At 49.1% G+C, this 19060-nt stretch overlaps 1 protein-coding gene across 4 annotated transcripts in view; it reads left to right on the plus strand.

The window, feature by feature from the left end:
• Positions 1-19060, plus strand: part of Ankrd27 (ankyrin repeat domain 27) — a 52248-nt gene that overhangs the window by 11543 nt on the left and 21645 nt on the right. For 2 of the 4 annotated variants that reach the window (XM_087569125.1, XM_087569127.1), the window contains exons 2-17: positions 1734-1866; positions 2257-2367; positions 3420-3576; positions 4705-4859; positions 5726-5785; positions 5869-5922; positions 6005-6070; positions 6358-6434; positions 7684-7805; positions 8874-8952; positions 10076-10208; positions 14720-14812; positions 16489-16616; positions 17059-17141; positions 17851-17966; positions 18843-18935. In XM_087569125.1, coding sequence (XP_087425251.1) covers positions 5896-5922; positions 6005-6070; positions 6358-6434; positions 7684-7805; positions 8874-8952; positions 10076-10208; positions 14720-14812; positions 16489-16616; positions 17059-17141; positions 17851-17966; positions 18843-18935 — 1017 coding nt within the window. In that variant the 5' untranslated portion in view covers positions 1734-1866; positions 2257-2367; positions 3420-3576; ... (1 more) ...; positions 5726-5785; positions 5869-5895. 4 annotated transcript variants of the gene reach the window in all.

Raw genomic sequence — 19060 nt, forward strand, 5'->3', positions numbered from 1 at the left:
CTTATTGGTGGGTGGCTTTCTGTTGTATGGGGTCCTGGAAGGGGTTAGCCTCCTTTCCAGGTCTGTCAGGAAACTTGGGAAGGGCAAATGTGTGAAATTGGAGGGGCCCTGGTCACTCGGTGAATGCATGGCACTCACTCTAACTGGCATGCTTGATGTGAATCCAGCATGGTGGGTGCTGGGCACGGGAAGGTTGTGCCAGCAAGCAAACAGGATGTGCGTGTAATTAGGGTAGAGTTTCTCAGAACACACAGACACTCCTGGTCCCGTGGAAACCAGATGAAGGCCAGGAGCAGGCCTGTCCCATGGATGGACGGTGTGTTCCCCTCCTCAGTGCAACAGCCGAGGCCGGTACAAAGCCTCTGAGTCTGACATTGCATGCCCCAGAACCGCTTCTAGCCTTCGGCTTGCCGGAACCCTCGCTCAGTCTTCAGGGTCTTCTGTATGTGCGCTTAGAGTGAGCTGCACTTTTGATTTAGTCCTGGGGCCCCACAGAGCTGGGAGTTGTTTCCCGTTTCGAAGTTGATACCCAGAGACCTCCCTTTTGTTGTAAATTGAGATTTCGGATCTGGAGAGATGCCTTAGCAGTTAAGAACACTTGCAGCTCACCTCAATCCTGAAGTCCAGAGGTCAGATCCCAGCACCCATATCAGCTGGCTGACAAATGCCTATAACTATAGCTGTCAAAGAATTAGACAATCTCTTCCAGCCTCTGTGGCACACACACACACACATGCTAAGTTAATAAAGTTGAATCTTTTTTTTTCAACATAAACAGATGCATACAATTTTAGATTTTTAATTAATTAGTTTATTTATTTAATTTATTTTTATGTTTTTTGGAGATGATATCCCAGGTCTGCCTTACATGACCGAGGCTGACTTTGCTCGCATCAGCCCCTGCTGGAGCTCTTGAGTGCCAGTTACAGGCATATGTCACCATGTATATATTTTTTTTTTATTTAGTGCTGGGGACTCACAAGGGAGTTCAGCAAATGCCACAGAATTGAGTTTAAACACGTGAAAGGAAGTTTTATTTTTTTCCTGAGCATAAACAGTGAAAGCATGAACATCAGAAAGTGAACACTTGGGCTGGAGCAGAGGCCATTGGTTAAGAGCACCCACTGCTCTTACAGAGGGCCTGAGCTCAGTTCCCACCACGCGCACGGAGTCATGATGGTCTGTAGCTCCAGGTCCAGGGGATTCACCTTTTCTGGTCTCGGTGGGCACTGTATGCATGTAGTGCATAAATAACCATATTCAGGCAGAATTTGTACAACAGATTTTAAAAGATGTTTCAAAAGTAATGTTTTTAAGAAGAAAAAGGTGGGAATTAGGAAATTTGCAGGGGGCATTTGTGCGTGACAATGCATCGTGGTTCTGCTTTTCAACTTTTAATTTTATTTTTCGAATGTAATGTGTATGTGTGCGTGTCTGTGTGTGGGTTCGTGCATGTGTGCACAGTACCCCCAGAGGCCAGAAGGGGGCGTTGGATAGCTGGGATTGACATGGCTGCTGGGAACCGCCCGCCGGGCAGTCTCTCCAGCCCCGTGTTCTGTTTCTTTAAAAAAGGATCATTGTGGGGTTGGGGATTTAGCTCAGTGGTAGAGCGCTTGGTCCCCAGAACTGAAAAAAAAAACAAGGATCATTGTTCAGAAAGGCATTGTTAAAAATATATGTGGATGAGTCACTTCTCTACCTTATGTAACGTTCTGGGATTTGCTTCAAAATAGCCTAGAGATTGCGTACAGACAGCGATGGCACAGGACTGGACACCGAATTCCTAACTTTTGAGGCTGCTTGGAGACCGTGTGGGGCTCACCATATTGCCTTCCAGTCTGCTGCGAATTAAACAAGTTGAGCTGGGTATGGCGGTGGGCGCCTTTTATCCTGACACTGGGAGACAGAGGCAGGTGGAGCTCTTGTGAGTTTGAGGCCAGCCCGGTCCACAGAGTGAATTCCAGGATAGCCAGGGATAATAGAGAGACCCTGTCTCAAAAGAACGTTTTAAAAAAAGGAAAGAAATTAAACAAATTAGGGCTGGTGAAGTGGTAGGGATGGGAGGGAGCAAAAAAAAGCATTTGCTGCCACTCGTAATGAGCCACGCCTCTACCCTTTAACTAGAACCATTTTCCGAGGAAGTTGGCATCCTCCAGCAAGTCCCCAGCAGGACGGATTCCTGCTGAGGCTCCTTGGAGACAGAAGTCACACTGTACTTTTCAGTACAGCACTTACCGAGCTTCCTTCTCTTTCTAGGTCCTAGTGCCTTGCAGAGGAAGCTTGCCGAGCAACGTGCAGGCCTCCTGCCAGTTCGAGTCCTATGTTTTGGTACCCACGGAAGGACACTTTCAGACCTTAGATGGAAAGGTACTCACTTCTTCTAGGGTGGCCCAGGATTGATGTGGCGTGGAGCAGACAGAGACAAAAATAACCCGTTTTTCAGCCCTTTACATTGTTGGCATCAGATGTTGGTTTTTATGTGTACATAGCAGCTTTTGGAAAAGGTTATGGGTCCCCTGCTTTCGTTAGGGAGCCTTTGAGACTGGGGGTCATGGTAATAGTGAGTGGAATCCAGACTCTGTCATGGAGGGATGGGGGAAGGCTAGAGTTCTTCCCTCCTTTTCTCAGCCAAGGGAATCATCTGCCTACCGGTTGGGGGGTCCCTGGTACACCCCTTCTCAGGTCTGTATCCCACTGCGTTATTTCTTTTGTTGTGGTTTTTTTAATTGAGGTGGGGGAGGTGGGTCTTACTTCGTAGCCCTGGCTGACTTGGAATTCACTTTGTAGGGCAGGCTGGCCTTGAACTCACAGACATCAGCCTGCCTCTGCCTTCCAAGTGCTGAGATTAAAGGCATGCACCACCAGACCCAGCCCATATTTATTGATTTCTGAGACAGAGTTTTGCTGTATGTTCCAGACTGGCATGATCCTCCTGCCTCAGCCTCCCAGGTGTTGAGATTACAGGCATGAGCTGCCACGTTGAGCTGTGTGTATACGTTTTGTTTGTTTTTTAATGGAGGCAGGTAGAGTCTAACAGGTAGACATTTTGTTTGCACTAGGCTGGCCCCATTCCCCCCAACTAATATCCAGTCAGGGGTCCAGGCCACTCTAATTACTCTTCCCACTGGGGTTGGTCTGCAGGGCCAGAGCCTGTGGGGTTTGTAGATACTGTGGCAGATCTGAGAGGGTGAGGGTTATCAGCCCTCTCAGTTGGTTGACATCCCTCTGTGGCTCATGAGGCTTGGCACATAATTATCGCAGATTTTCTCACCACATCTGTCCCTTGCTTCCTAGTCACATGCTCAGCTCACCCACACTGGGGCAGAGTGACAGGCTCTACCTAAATACCTTCCAGGAGGAGGCTGCAAGGGTCTCGGTGGCCACCCTAGGCTGGTCCAGTGATGTTTTCTTCATTCCAGGCTGTCCTCATAGAAGGAAACAGGGTTAAGCTAGGAGCAGGCTTTGCTTGCCTTCTCTCTGTGCCCATCCTCTTTGAAGAGACTTTCTACAACGAAAAGGAAGAGAGTTTCAGCATTCTCTGCATCGCTCATCCTTTGGAGAAGAGGGAGACATCAGGTACAGAGGGAGGACTGACCTTTTCTCTCGTGCATATGCTCGCACACACACAAACACAAACACACACACACACACACACACACACACACACACACACACACACACACACACACCAGCTGTTAAATGCTTGAATGTCACATACACACAAATATCAAAGAGCCCATTAGGGACCTGTCTAACTGTCACAGTCCCCTTCGGGACTTGATCTTTGTCTTCCCTCATTGAGGCCATGTGCAGATTGCAGCTGCCTTGGTGGCTATGATAGGACTCCAGGCCCAGAGGCCTCCACGCTCCCATCAAGCCTTGAGGAGGATTGTCCCTGGAGCTGTGCAGAGCTGGAGCACTGGCTATGTCTGGGCTCAGCCTCTGGACTTATTAAAGCTGCTGCACGGTTGCCTCTCTGAGAGCTCATTGGTTGTCAATGGATTTAGCTTAGTTGCCCCAGGAAACAGCACAGCCCCTGTGCCAAATGCATCATGAAGCCGAATTGTCTGGAGCTGGCTTCACCTCAGCCCCATGGGTTGTCCCTAGGATCACACATTACTGTCATTTTGTTTCCTGAAAAGACCTTGTGTGGTCTTCTGCATTCTAGGCTCTCCTGCAACTGGGCTGCTCTTGGGCAATATTTTTTTTTTTCTTTTCTTTTTTTTCGGAGCTGGGGACTGAACCCAGGGCCTTGCGCTTCCTAGGCAAGCGCTCTACCACTGAGCTAAACCCCCAACCCCTTGGGCAATATTTTGAATGAGGTTATTTCTTTACCTTCTTCCCTGGTCCTGGGCCATCCTCTCTTGGGATGGGAGCATGTGTGTGTTTGTCTGTGTCTGTGTCTGTGTCTGTGTGTCTGTGTCTGTGTGTCTCTGTGTGTGTTTGTGTCTGTGTGTGTGTGTGTCTGTGTCTGTGTGTCTGTGTGTGTGTATGTCTGTGTGTATGTCTCTATGTGTGTATGTGTGTGTGTATGTGTGTCTGTGTGTGTGTGTGTGTGTGTATGTGTGTATGTGTGTATGTGTGTGTATGTTCTAGATCTTTCTGGAATGGGGGGAATAAAGTAACACCCCTACCCCACCCCCCACCCCATCGGTCAGGAAACTGAAAACTTTAGCCAGACTGACTCTCACTGTCTTTTCTCAGAAGAACCTTCAGCACCCTCAGATCCTTTCTCTCTGAAAACCATCGAAGATGTGAGAGAATTTTTGGGAAGACACTCAGAGAGATTCGACAAGCACATCGCGTCTTTCCACTGGACATTCCGAGAATGTGAAAGAAAGAGCCTCCGCCATCTCATAGTTAGTACCTTTGTCTCTCGTTCTGCCTGGCTGTCTGCTGTCAGTCACAACAGTGCCAACCATTACTCTGTCTGCTCCAGAGCTCCCCTGGGCACCTACTGCATGGTGGGGAAGTTTGTTAAAAAAAATGTTTCTATTATACAAGCAGCGTAAGGCTCTTCGGGAAGTGAAAAATCTATGCGAAGTCTAAAAATGAGTATCATATAGAAACTAAAACTCCTGCTTAGTGTGGCCATCTGTGTTGACCTCAAAGAGAACTTTCCCCCTCATATGCACTTTTTAGAAAAATAATTGAGAACCAGGAGAAGTCTTCAGTGGGTAGACAACTTGAGTTCAGATTCCCAGATCCCACATAAAAGCCGGACACAGTTGCATGTGTCCGTATCCTCAATACGCTTAGGAGAGGAGACGGGGGCGGGGGGGCCGGTGGGTGGGTGGGTGGGTGGGGATGGATACTGGAGAATCCTCCAGAAGTGCATAAACCAGATAGCCTAAATTAGTCAGCATCGTGGCAAACAGGAAAGAGAGGTCCTGCCTCTAAGCAAGGCGGAATGTGGGAACTGATACCCGAGGTTCACCTATGACCTCTGCATGCACAAACGTGTAAACACATAGATTAGTATGTTAAGAAGTGGAGGGCTGACCAGATGGCTCAGTGGCTGAAGCCTCTTGCCACCAGGCCTGACAAGTGTGTGTGTGTGTGGTCTTTCAGACACACTGTAAATAAAATGTAATTGCATAGAGCTGAGTATCCCTTTCAGAAGACGATTTGCATAGGCCCTAGAGCCGGTCACCCTGGGTGCTGCCCACCCAGGCTTTGGTGGTAAAAGGGCTCTCCCCTCTCTGCTCTGTTTTGTGTTGCCCAGGACTCCGTAAATGCTCTCTACACCAAATGCCTCCAGCAGCTTCTCAGAGACTCTCACCTGGTAAGCTCGGGTCTAAACAGAACAACAGCAGTCTGCACATGTGCAGACCCAGACTCTCAACCAGGGTTTCTCTTGAATTCTAGAAGGTTCTTGCCAAGCAGGAGGCCCAGATGAACCTGATGAAGCAGGCAGTAGAGGTAAGGAGAGAGTGGAGGGCAGCGGCTGGGATGCTCTGGGTCACCGATACACGCCACAAGACTCCGTCTGTCGATTCCACAGATGTATGTCCATCATGATATTTACGACCTGATCTTCAAATACGTGGGGACCATGGAGGCGAGCGAGGTAAGTTTGCAGTCTTTGTTCTCCAGGATGAGAGCATTAAGCCAAGTAATTCCAAGTGTCGGGGCTGGAGCGGTAGTTCAACACTGCTTTTGCAGGAGACCTAAGTTTGGTTCCTAGCTTACAGCATTGCATAACTCCAGGTCTGGAAGATCTAGCATCTTCTGGCTCCTGTGGATACCTGAGATGACATGTTCCAGAATAGCTGGAGCTCTGTAGAGAGACCCTGCAAAACCACCGGCCAACCAAACAAAACTCTTAAATGAAAGAAATTTGAACTCTCTTGCTAGGATGCCGCCTTTAACAAAATCACAAGAAGCCTTCAAGATCTCCAGCAGAAAGACATTGGCGTGAAACCTGAGTTCAGGTGAGAGTTCCCATAGCTTTGGAAGCTCAGCATGCTTGTGGCTGGGGTGCCATCTCTCCAACACTCGGCAGGAGTGACGCGGCAGCCGTGAGGTCCACTGATGAGATGTGGTCCCAAACAAAGAGCTGTACACTTGGTCCCAATGATGCCAGACGGCCGAAGTTGAGCCATGACTGCCTTGTAGTGGTCCCTTCCCGTGTTTGTGGGTGGGAGCTAAGGGGAAGAGGGCTAGGTATACCCATTCTCAGGTGGGCACGTGACTCACTCAGCTGGGCCCCACACAGAGGCCATGTGCCCTCCCCTGCCACTCTGAGAGAACCCAGCCACCAAGGCTCTCACTCCCCAGGTAAGTCTGATTTGGGTAAAAATATCTGAGGTATCGATGCGTAAGCCCCTCCTCACACTTGGGTTAGTTCCGTGTTGGGCTTTTATTCAATTTTTAAAAGTTAATGTTTTTTTGTTGCCACGTAAAATTTCTTCCTTCTTTTTTATTTTATTTTGATGTGTATGAGTGTCTTGCCTGCATGTATGTGCACACATGTGTGCAGTATAGTACCTTTGGAGGCCAGGGTAGGGCATCGGAATTCCTGGGATTAGAGTTAGAGTCAGTAATGAGCCACCACGTGGATGCTGGGAGTCAAATAGAGGTTTTCTTCCAGAGCAGCCAGCGCTTGTAGTCATGGAGCCACCTCTCCAGCCCCATATTATTTTAAATTTTTATTTTATTGTTTGCATTATGTGTCTGCACGTCTCTCTGCGTGGATGTGTGTATGTGAGTGCAGGTGCCCTCAGAGGCCAGAGAAGCTGGGGTCATGGGCACTTGTAAGCTGCCTAGTGTGGATGTTGGGAGTCAAACTCCAGTCCTCTGCAAGAACATTACATGCTCTTAACCATGGAGCCATCTCTCCAGCCCATATTTTTTTTTTTTTTTTGAGATAATATCTCTCTATATACTCCAGGTGCCTTGCTGGCCCAGGCCGGCTTTGAAATTGTAATCCTTCTGCCTCAGCTTCCCGAGTGCCAGTATCACAGACTGGCACCTCTAGGTCGGGCTTCTGGATTTTTATATTTTTGAATTCCTAGCGAAGCTCTCTTGTCTGCAAGCCTGGGCGGAACACCACCGACCTGCATCAAAGTACTTCTTGGTCTGTTTTCGTTGGCCATTCTTTGAAGCTGTAAGAAATGTCTAAGCAGGTATACGACCAGGACGAGAGCGTTGGGCCTGAAATTTCTACTCTGTAAATCACAGCTTCAACATTCCTCGGGCAAAGAGAGAGCTGGGACAGCTGAACAAGTGTACATCCCCACAGCAGAAGCTGCTGTGTCTGCGGAAGGTGGTCCAGCTCATGACACAGTCTCCCAGCCAGAGAGGTTGGTGCTGGGAAGGGACCCGGCTGGGCAAGGCAGCAGACCTGAAGGTCTTTGTAGGAGGAACACCTCAAAGGGGCTGGAGTTGCATGGGGAGTGTCCTGGGGGTTGGGAAAGGCAGAAGCAGATCAGCAAAACCTGAGAGACAAAGGCAGTGGCTTCAGCTGGGCTGGGCTGGGCTGGGGGTGGGGATGGGTGTTAGACTTGCTCACCTCATTTTGTACATATGTACTAAAAAAAAAAAAAAGGGTAAAAGTAAAGTAGGGATTGGGATTGTCGCTTAGTGGCTGAGCTCGTGCTGGGTGTTCATGAACCCTTCCACCCCTAGAGCCCCATTACAAAGTTAAAACAAAGGAAGCAAAGAGGATCCTGAGAGGGATACCCAAGCAAACTTACCGTGTGCCTCCAGCAGCAACAAGGAAAAGGGTGGAGGTGGGGGCGACCCACATCTGAGTGATGGGTTCATGAACCGTCTCGGGAAGTAGATTCTCTCTCAGAAGGGACACTGAGTGGCAGAGGTGGCTGGGACATCCGTGGTCTGTCTTTCTGTACTGTTTGACATTTACTTAGTTAGGTTCTGTTGTTGATGTTTTGAGACGGGGGTCACGCACGTTATGTAGCCCAGGCTGGCCCCAGCTCATCCACTGCTGGGATTACAGATGCGTGCTGTCTCATCTGGCCTTTTTTTCTTTTTCTTTTAATTAATTTAATTTTTATTTTATTTTACCTAGGTGCTCTTAACTGCTGAGCCATCTCACTGGCCCCTCTCTTAATTTTTAAAGTCAGGGTCTCACTATGTAATCCTGGCTGGCCTGGAACTCGCCACGTAGCCAGACCAGTCTCCAACTCAGGATCTTCCCGCTTCTGACTCCCCGAAGCGGGATGACAGGCTCGTGCTGCTTCACCCAGCTAGCTGTACATTGTTTTATCCCTTTGACCCTGACATCTGTTCAGGACTCTGCTGCCTGGAGTGTGATTTCCCCAGAGCAGGGGTTTGGCCTTGGTTGGTGGAGGAGGGTTTCATCCTTCCGTTTGGGTCTCATGGCGGCTGTGGCCTGTCTCCCTTTGCAGTGAATTTGGAGACCGTCTGTGCTGATGATCTTCTTTCCGTCCTGTTATATCTGCTTGTGAAAACAGAGATCCCTAACTGGTAAATTTCCTTCTTAAAATAATACTTCTTACCTATTTAGGTTCTTTTGAGCCGGCTCTCTCCTGCAGCCCAGGCTGGCCCCCAACTCTTGCTTTTCCTGCCTCAGCCCCTGAGTTCTGGGATTTCAGGAGAGATCCGCTCTGACGGGCAAACAGTATTTGAAAATGTGTCTGCTCTGTGTATTTTTGAATTTGGGGTGATTCTGGGCAAAGCTGCCTTCAGTGATGTACCTCTTAAGGGCAGTGTTATGCCCTCCAGCCTTTGGGGGTGACTTTCGTTCAGTGGATAGATGGGGAAACTGAGGCCCGGAGGGCTTCTGTTTTCCTTTGTGGAGAATGGGGCGAGTCTGTTGCTGTTGCTGTATGGGAAGCAGACACCAGCTCACAGGGAACCAGAATTCACTTTACAGCATTAACTTTCTAACTAGGTGTGATAGCTCACCGCTTTAATCCCAGCACTCAGGAGGCAGACACTCGTGGATCTGAGATCCTCAATAATCAGCTGTCTAAGTTACTGTTCTATTGCTGTGAAGAGACCCCATGGCCAAGACAACTTATAAAAGAAAGCATTTAACTGGGCTTACATTTTCAGAGGGTTAGTCCATAATCATCATGGCAGAAGTGTACTGACAGGCAGGCAGGCAGGCAGGCAAGGTAGCTGAGCGGTAGCTGAGAGCTTATATGACTTATAAGCTGCAGGCAGAGAAAGAAAGGGAGAAGAAGAGAGAGGAAAGGAGAGCGGTAGAGAGAGAGCTTTTGAAACATTGAAGCCCACTTCTGTGATATACCTTCTTTAAAGAGGCCAAACCTAACCCAGCAAGGCCGTGCCTCCCAATCCTTCCCAGACAGTTCCATAGTTAATGGAGGGCCAAGCATTTCAAACATGTGAGCCTGTGCGGGTCACTCTCCAGCTCTCTAATAGCTAGCCTTGTCCGGGGGAGTAACTCGTAGTTTTCTTGCCGATTGTACACAGTATGTGCAGGGGGATGAAACTGGGCAGCAGCCATTATACCCAACCTCTCCCCCTAGTGCATACACTGGATGCATTGATCAGCCATACACGTCAGTAGTGTTGGTAAAGTGTTCATTATCCAACGGTAACCCCTTTTTCTTCTTTTGGTTAGGATGGCGAATTTGAGTTACATCAAAAACTTCAGATTTAGCAGCTCGCCCAAAGATGAGCTAGGATATTGCCTGACCTCAGTCGAGGCTGCGATTGAATACATCCGGCAAGGAAGCCTCTCTGCACAGCCGCCTGTAAGGTCTCCCCACTCTCCCACCTGTCCTCCCTCTCTTGCTATCGGGGAACCTTTAAAGAGTTGGGTTGAGGGGGTGGCTGTTCTTTCGTGGTCTCCCAAAACTGGAGCCTCGGCTGTTTAATCATTACGGAGTTTGAGAGCTACTCAAGACACTGGACATTAAGCCCCTAATTGATTGTGAAAGCTGGTGTGTTGCCAGTGGGATTTGCGCAGTTAGTAGCCTGCTCCATTAATCCCCGCCATCTTCAGAAGCCAGAGTGTAGGGAAGGGAGCCAGATATGACAGATCGGGACTTTGCGAGGACAGTAGGCAAGAAGTAGTAATTGATGTGTGCAGTTCGAGGATTCAGTGGCCTTATTATTGTTTCTTTGGTTGGTGAGCTTTGGTGAGAGAGAGAGTGGATCTGTTTCTCTGTAAATTATGAGAGTCTTAAGCCGAGATTTCACCACAGGCCTGTCTCACTACATGCCGACAGATAAATGGTAAGACTCAATAATATACAGAAAGAACTCCAGGCTGAAGTCAGTTGTAGTGGTGCATGGCTGTAATCCCAGCACTTAGGAAGCTGAGGCAGGAGGATTGCTGGGAGTTTGAGGCTGACCCAGTTCCATGGTGAGTTCCATGCCAGCTGGGCTTTACTATGGGCATTGTGCCAGAAGGAAAAAGAAAAAGTAAATATAAATAAAACACGCAAAGAGAATGAGTTTGGGTTCAGCCTGAACTACACAGAATAAGACTCTGTATAAAAAAATACACAGTCATCCCCCGGGTGTTGAGCAGGTCAGGTCAGACAGATGCCTGTACCTTGCTTGCCCTGTCAACCCAGCCAATACTGTGATGCCCTTTTCTCTTGTGACTCCGCATGGGAATCTGTCTTTAAGAATGGGCTGTGCTTTTGCTGCTGACTGGCTTCTTCCAGTTTACAGAGTTTGAGTTCACAGGGATGCATGAAGCCAACCGTAATGTGGTGGTGCTGTTTCCCTGGTGAGGAAGCCCCTGTATGCCTCCACATGTCAGTCAGTTGAGTTGGTTTCACTAAGAGCTCTGTGTAACACGGTTTCAGAGACGTTTCCTCTCCTCTCCAGAGTGTTGTGAAACTTGAGCTAGCCACAGTCCTCCTTAGGATGTTCATAAGTGGAAACTCCAGCTTTCTGAACACAGTTCTATAGCAATGGTGGCAGGATCAAGGTGGAGACCCTTGGAATAAATGGACCCTTGCCTACTTAGTTTTTAAGATTGTGTGCGTTTCTGTGTGTGTCTGTGTGTATGTCTGTGTGTGTGTGTGTCTCTGTGTGTATATGTGTTTCTGTGTGTGTGTGTGTCTCTGTGTGTATAAGTGTTTCTGTGTGTGTGTGTTTCTGTGTGTGTATGCGTCTGTGTGTGTATGTGTGTGTGTCTGTGTGTGCATGTATGTGTTTTTGTGTGTGTGTGTGTCTGTGTGTGTGTCTGTGTGTGTATGTCTGTGTGTATGTGTCTGTGTGTGTATGTGTTTCTGTGTGTGTGTGTCCCTGTGTGTATGTGTCTCTGTGTGTGTGTGTGTCTCTGTATGTGTTTCTGTGTATGTGTGTCTGTGTCTATGTGTGTGTGTCTCTGTGTGTATGTCTGTGTGTGTGTGTCTCTGTGTGTGTGTGTCTCTGTGTGTGTGTGTCTCTGTATGTGTTTCTGTGTATGTGTGTCTGTGTCTATGTGTGTGTGTCTCTGTGTGTATGTCTGTGTGTGTGTGTCTCTGTGTGTGTGTGTCTCTGTGTGTGTGTGTCTCTGTATGTGTTTCTGTGTATGTGTGTCTGTGTCTATGTGTGTGTGTCTCTGTGTGTATGTCTGTGTGTGTGTGTCTCTGTGTGTGTGTGTCTCTGTGTGTATATGTGTTTCTGTGTGTCTGTGTGTTTCTGTGTGTGTGTGTCTGTGTGTGTGTTTCTGTGTGTGTGTCTGTGTGTGTGTATCTGTGTGTGTGTCTCTGTGTGTGTGTTTCTGTGTATGTGTGTGTGTCTGTGTGTGTATGTGTTTCTGTGTGTGTGTCTCTGTGTGTGTGTGTCTGTGCGTGTGTCTCTCTGTGTGTGTATCTGTGTATGTGTGTGTGTTTCTGTGTATGTGTGTGTGTCTCTGTGTCTGTGTGTGTTTCTGTGTGTGTGTGTCTGTGTATGTGTGTTTCTGTGTGTGTGTGTGTGTGTGTGTGTGTGTGTGTGTGTGTGTGTGTGTGACGTGTGCAGGTTCCTGAAGAGGAAGAAGAGGGGCTGGGTCCCATGGAACTGCAGTTACAGCAGTTGGGAACCACCTGATATGGGCGCTGGGAACTGAACTCAGGACCTCTGGAAGAGCAACGGGTGTTCTTAACCACTGAGCCATCTCTCCAGCCCTGTATATCTACGTTTTTAAAATGTTGCGTCCCTGCTTTGTATTTCCACACTCCTGGCCTGCCTGGCTTTCTCATTGGCATTTTGGTTTTGGAAAGATGATGCTGGGCACGGAACTTGGGTCCTTAAGCATGCAGGCTCTTCTGAGCCCTTGCTTTTGGAGGCGAGAGCTCTCTGCTTAGGCTGGCCTGACCCTGAGCTCCCAATCCTTCCTCACTGAGATGATGGCATTCGCCACCATGCGGGCCTCTGAGTTCCTACAGTGTTTGCTCGGTTCCGGTGAGCCTCTAGTTACCCTGCGTCCCCAGCAGCTTTAGTCCTGGCTGCTCCACCTCGCCTTGCTGCTCTTCAGCTTTCAGACTTGAGGAAAGAGCCGTGGCTGACCTGCTATGGCATGCCTTTGATGTGTTCCTGGTCCTAAGCGCCTCAGCCGTCAGTCATCGCACAAAGCAGATTGCTAGAGCTTTATTTAAGCAGGAGCCAGCTGGGGACAGAAATGGCTCCTTTTGAAGAGCTGGCAGCACTCGTATATCACAGTCATCATTGTTGGGGGTGGGTGGACACAAGGGATGATGCTTGATGAGTGACCCAGAAGTGATCCCTGCTGCAGTGCACTGTTGGCTTTGTCCATAGCCTAGACACAACTTAGAGACTCGTAAAGAAAGAACTGTGCTCTGCCACGTTGCCAGGGCCTGTGAGTTTCCAGCATCGGCTGTGTTGAAAAACTTTTCCTTTGCCTCCTGCCAAGACTCTTCGGGAAAAAGTTCACATGTTTTTGACCCATTTGGTTTCAGGGGCCCAAGTGAGCATGGGAACCTCGTGGTAAGGATGATTCTGTAAAAAAAGACTGGGAATGTGGCTCAGTGGTAGAGCCCCTGCCTAGAATCCCCCAGTGAGGGGCTGGGGGCGTGGCTCAGTGGTAGAGCCCCTGCCTAGAATCCCCCAGTGAGGGGCTGGGGGCGTGGCTCAGTGGTAGAGCCCCTGCCTAGAATCCTCCAGTGAGGGGCTGGGGGCTTGGCTCAGTGGCAGAGCCCCTGCCTAGAATCCCCCAGTGAGGGGCTGGGGGCTTGGCTCAGTGGCAGAGCCCCTGCCTAGAATCCCCCAGTGAGGGGGGTGGGTGTGCTTCAGTGGTAGATCATCTACCTAAAATACCCCAGTGAGGCGCTGTGGGTGAGATTCCGTGCTGATCACTTTGATTCAAATTCTGATGTGAGAAGCTGAAGTCATTTCTTCAAGAGAGGGCTTTGTCTAGCATGTTAAGGCCCTGGCACTGCAAAACAAAGCAAGCCCACAATGAAACAAACAGAATATAGTATTGAAAGTCTTGCTTCAAACGCTACCTGCAATGCACAGTTTTAGCCATCATGGTCATCAGGTAGTAACAATAATAGCTAATAAAGTATAAATTTCTACATTTTTAGATTTTGTGTGTGTGTTGCACGCACAGGCACATGTTAGATGTCTGTGTGCAGTACCTGTGAAAGCCATAAGAGGGCGTCAGATTCCCTGCAGCTGGATTTATAGGCGGTTGTGAGCCACCTGATATGGGAGCGGGGAACTGAGCTTGGGCCCTCTAGGAGAGCAGCAAGCATCTTGCCATCTCCCCAGCCCCAAACTTCTAGACCTTTTTGTGTCCAGGTAAGCATTACCTTTGATAGGAAAGGCTGAATCTATGAATTTGGGTGGCTCCTTGAAATGCTCTAAGTGCTTGGGAGTGAGAAAGGAGTCAGGGATTCCTCTGTATCTTCCTAGATTATTTTTTTCCAGTGAATTAGACAGATGTTTTCATGAGCAGACTCGTGACATGAGATTCCTCCTGCTGCTTGGCATCAGGAAATAGAAGACAGTGTCAGGTGATGTTATCCACAGCTTTGGATAAAACAGCAGTCAGGGCATTCAGGCATTAGAGGTCAGTGATGGCGGAGGCTGGGATGAGCCAAGTGTCAGTCTGGATGATGGTGGCGTGTGTGTGACAAATTCCACCCCTGTAGGTGACTTTCTTCACCTTACAGTCTTGCTGCCCAGGCCACAGTCTTCAGAGCTCAGTTCCCAGTGTACCCATCTTTGCCAAGGAGAGTGGGAGGGATGACAGGGCTTGTGCCTGGGACCTCTTTGGAAAGGGTCCGTGACAGGGGTCTGTGATGTGTGATAACCACAGGACGCTGAGGGATTTGGCGACAGACTCTTTCTCAAGCAACGGATGAACTTATTGTCCCAGATGTCATCAACACCCATCGACTGCCTGTTTAAGGTAAGACGCCCAGGATGGCTTTGGAGGTGATGTGTGAGCACTGTTCAGTCTTTCAGTCTCTGTAAAAGTCCCGGGGGGATTAATTTGTGTTCTGTCTGGGAGAGTGGTTGGAAGACTACCTGTCTTCCCTAACACACACTGTACTGCTACCACAGCATAGCACACGGGGGCTGCTGGGCCTCATAACCTTTGTCTGCCTTTCAAGGCAGCTCGGTGGGACCTCTTCCTCACCTGATGGAGCTGATGCCTCTCCTGGACCCCAGGTGCCAGCGTTCTGTGGTAGGCCTTAGCTGAGAGTGCAGCATCAGAGGCCTGCAGCTTTGGTCCTGAGGGCAGGAACCTCCCTATTCAGAGGCTCACTGTCTCCTGGGGAACCCATGAGGCAGTTTCTAGCTGTCACTATGGACTGCCCAAGAGTGGACTTTCTCTGAGGGTCTGCTGGTGTTTCTAGGCTTCTGGGAGCCAGAGTAGATCTCTAGAGAGAGCACATCTGTCAGTCACAGAGGCAGAGCCCCATGGGTTTGTATGCTGTGGGGAAGGGGCATCTCCTGACATTGCTGCTGTTTTCTTTCCTTTAAGCCTAGGATATACTTGATTACTATAAAGATAACTCCGAGATTCTGTCTGTCTGTCTGTCTGTCTGTCTGTCTGTCTGTCTCCCTTGTCGTGCTGGAACTTGAACCTTGCCCATGCTAAGCAAGCGCTCTGCAGCTGAGCCACACACCAGCCCCTGACTAGTGGATTCCATAGCTGAGCTGTGCCCTCAGTCCACGGTGCTTTGAGACAGTGTCTACCCACGTAGCCCACGCAGAATGTAAACTCATGATTCCTTTGCCTCTGCCTCCCGAGTGCTAGAGCTAAAGGTTTGTGTCACCCTACAGAACTGAGGCTTTTGCTAACGAAATCCACTTTTGCCGTCAAAATCCACACTGAGGCCTGAGCTGGATCGTGTGCCTCTTCTTAGTACTTTGGACATTTTGTCAGTTTTTTTTTTTTTTAAGTATGACTGCATTTATAGAAACAGTAATTGAATGTGAATTCGTGTTGCCCTGAAGCTGTCACCCAGAGTGGCTTCATCTCAGTCGCCAAGCCAGTGTCTCCATCTGCCCAGACAGGCTGGGAGCCAGTTCCAGAGAACGGCTATTTCAGCATCATCTCAGAGAAGCCTTTAATCCCAGCCCTTGGAGGCAGAGGCAGTGGAGATCTGAGTTTGAGGCTAGCCTGGTCTACAGAATGAGTTCCAGGATAATCAAAGCTACACAGAGAAACTCTGTCTTGAAAACGAGACCAAACAAAAAAGAGTCCAAGGGATAGCCCGGGCTACAGAATGAGACCTGTCTTTAAAAAAAAAAAAAAAAAAACAATATAAGCCAGGCTTGGTGGTCCAGGCTAGTCATCCTGGGCTTGTCATCACAGCCTTTCAGGAGACTGAGGTACGAAGATTGCAAATTCTAGCCCAGCTTGGTATGCAGTGTGAGTTCAAGGCCAGCATATGCAACTTAGTGAGATCCTTTCTCTAGGTTGAAGAAGATCCAGGTTGTGGTTCTATGATGGAGACACCCTGGGTCCACCTACAGGTGGACCAAACCAAACCAAACCAAACCAAACCAAAAGAACCATTTCTTGGAAAGCAAGTGACTCCTTAACATTGATAATATTTGGAATGCACCCTTTAGCACATCGCTTCTGGCAACCAAAAGGAAGTAGAAAGACTTCTGAGTCAAGATGACCAAGACAAAGACGCCATGCAAAAGATGTGCCACCCGCTTTGCTCCTGTGAGGACTGTGAGAAGCTTGTCTCTGGGTAAGAGGGGCCTTGCAGGCTCAGAGCGCCAGGGTGAGGATTCACGGGCTGCAGCCGTGCCATGAGATTGGATCTTTCCAGCGCCTCGGCTGTCGGTTCCTGTCACGAGTGCAGGATGACACACTTGCCTCTTCCCCATCCTCAGCCCCACCCCAGGGCTTTGCACGTGTCCTGCTTGAGCCTCACGAGAGGGTTTTAACATGGAGAGTGGTGGGTACCAGTTCCTTCTAATGACTTTTTGGCTTCCCTTCATGCTCTAAGGGCAACTTTGTAGCATGTTGAGGCTTCAGGGGTTGGTGGAGATGGACACTGAAGCCACAGGCCTCAGATTCTCTCTCACCCCCACAGAGGCCTCCGGTTTGGTACCGTCTGTGCAGCCTGGCAGGGAGGAGCTTTGCTGTGCCTTTCTCTGTGGTTATTTTTCCCCATCTTTCTGTTTCAGAAGGCTGAATGATCCGTCGGTTGTCACTCCTTTCTCCAGAGATGACAGAGGTCAAACACCCCTCCATGTGGCTGCTCTCTGTGGTATGTGGCCCTGGGCTGGCTTCTGTGAGGGCAAAAGGATGGTGCCCCACAGGCTAGTGGAGACCCAGGTGATGGGGTACTAGCAGGGACATCCCACAGGGCAGGAAAGATTGACAAATAACCCTCTGGTTTTGCTGGCCACCATGATACCTCACAGTCTGATAAAGGACTCACATGGCTCTCCAAGCTTGGGGCCCCTGCTGGCCAGTAAGGACAGGCCGGAATGTCTGCTAAGACAATCTCACAGAATTGTGGCTTGGGGTTCACATATCTCCTAATGTTGAGCCAGGTGTAGTGATGCAGACCTGTAATCTCAGCCACTTAAGAAGCTGAGGCAGGAGGATTATGAGTTCAAGGCCACTCAAAACTAGGGGACTGACTGGAGTACAAATGTGAGCCACCATGTGGGTGCTGAGTATCAAACCTGGGTCCTCTGGAAGAATAGCCAGTGCCCTTATCCATGGGGCCATCTCTCCAGCTCCTGGTCCATTGTCGTTTGTTATGGAGAACAGACCTGGGAGTGATCCCTTCATAGGGCATCCCACAGTGATTCAAGTCTGCAGAGCCTGACTCGTGTCAGCTCTGGCTCCTGTACAGCTGTGGCTGTGTCTCCTGGTGGGTCTCCTGCCAGGGCCATCCAGAGTGAGGTATTGTTGTAGGTGGAAGGCCCTCTGTTTCCTTTACCAACAAGAGGTCTTCTGTTCTGCAGGTCAGGCATCCCTCATTGACTTCCTGGTCTCCAAAGGTGCCGTAGTGAACGCCACAGACTATCATGGGTCTACTCCCTTACATCTGGCATGTCAGAAAGGCTTCCAAAGTGTGACGGTGAGCAGCAGTTCTATGTAGCATTTCGTGGTGGCTTCATGGCTGCACCATGTGCTAATCCAGTGCTACCTTCCAGGCATGAGGAACCTCGGACCAAGGGACCTCCCTGGAGATGGGTTTCGATGGGGAAATCCCTGATCATCTCGGGGTGGGAAGGGCAGGTTCTGGACATTTTCCTTTAAACTTTGTGTTGACAGGATGCAATGATTTATGTGCATATTACATACGTATGTGTGCATGTGAGCCACAGTGCACATGTAGAGATAAAAGGAAAGCTTGCTGTCTGTTTTCCCCTTCCACCATGTGGGTGGCAGGAATTCAACTCAGGTGGTCAGGCTTAGTGGCAAGCGCCTTTATCGCTTACCCATCTTGGCAGCCTGTCGTGGCATAATTTTAATAGAGGTACAGGTTGAGGGTCCTTCACCTTAATGTTCAAATGTTTTGGATTTTGGATCCTGTTGGATTTTGGAATATGAGGCATTTGACCTAAAGGCCATTTGGTATATTTGAACTAAGTATTCTTCTGCTTTGGCACATATCAGATGCCTCTGACACACTGGACATGGTATGGAATTTTCTATTTGGGTTGCATTAAAAGCTCAACGCTTTTCAAGATTGGGAAGTTGGGGGTGTATCTCTGTGCTGAAGCACCTGTGGGTGAGGCCTTGGGTTTTTCCCTTAACATGGGTGTTGGGAGAAGAAAAAAGGAAGGAAGGAAGGAAGAATGAAAGAAAGTCAGTTAATTTTGAATTTAGGGCCAGGAGTGCATAGCCTATGTAATGTTTAGGATATGACCGTGACCTCTCTGGAAGGACATAGTTATGTGTGCTCTGTGGTCCTTCTGGGGCTCAGCTGCTGTCTTCTCTCCTCTGCCAGCTGTTGCTGCTACACTACAAGGCCAACACTGAGGTGCAAGACAACAACGGCAACACCCCGCTGCACCTGGCCTGCACCTACGGGCAGGAGGATGTAAGTGGTTCCTGCTGCCCCAAGTGCTGCTCTTCATATCACCTGTGGAGAAACACAGATTTGAAACCAGACCAGTGTTGTGTTCTGTGTTATAATGATTGAAACATTGCTATGTGATTTTAATT

The sequence above is a fragment of the Rattus norvegicus genome, chromosome 1 (genome assembly GCF_021556685.1).
Source record: "Rattus norvegicus strain SHRSP/BbbUtx chromosome 1, alternate assembly SHRSP_T2T, whole genome shotgun sequence".
Classification (NCBI taxonomy): domain Eukaryota; kingdom Metazoa; phylum Chordata; class Mammalia; order Rodentia; family Muridae; genus Rattus; species Rattus norvegicus.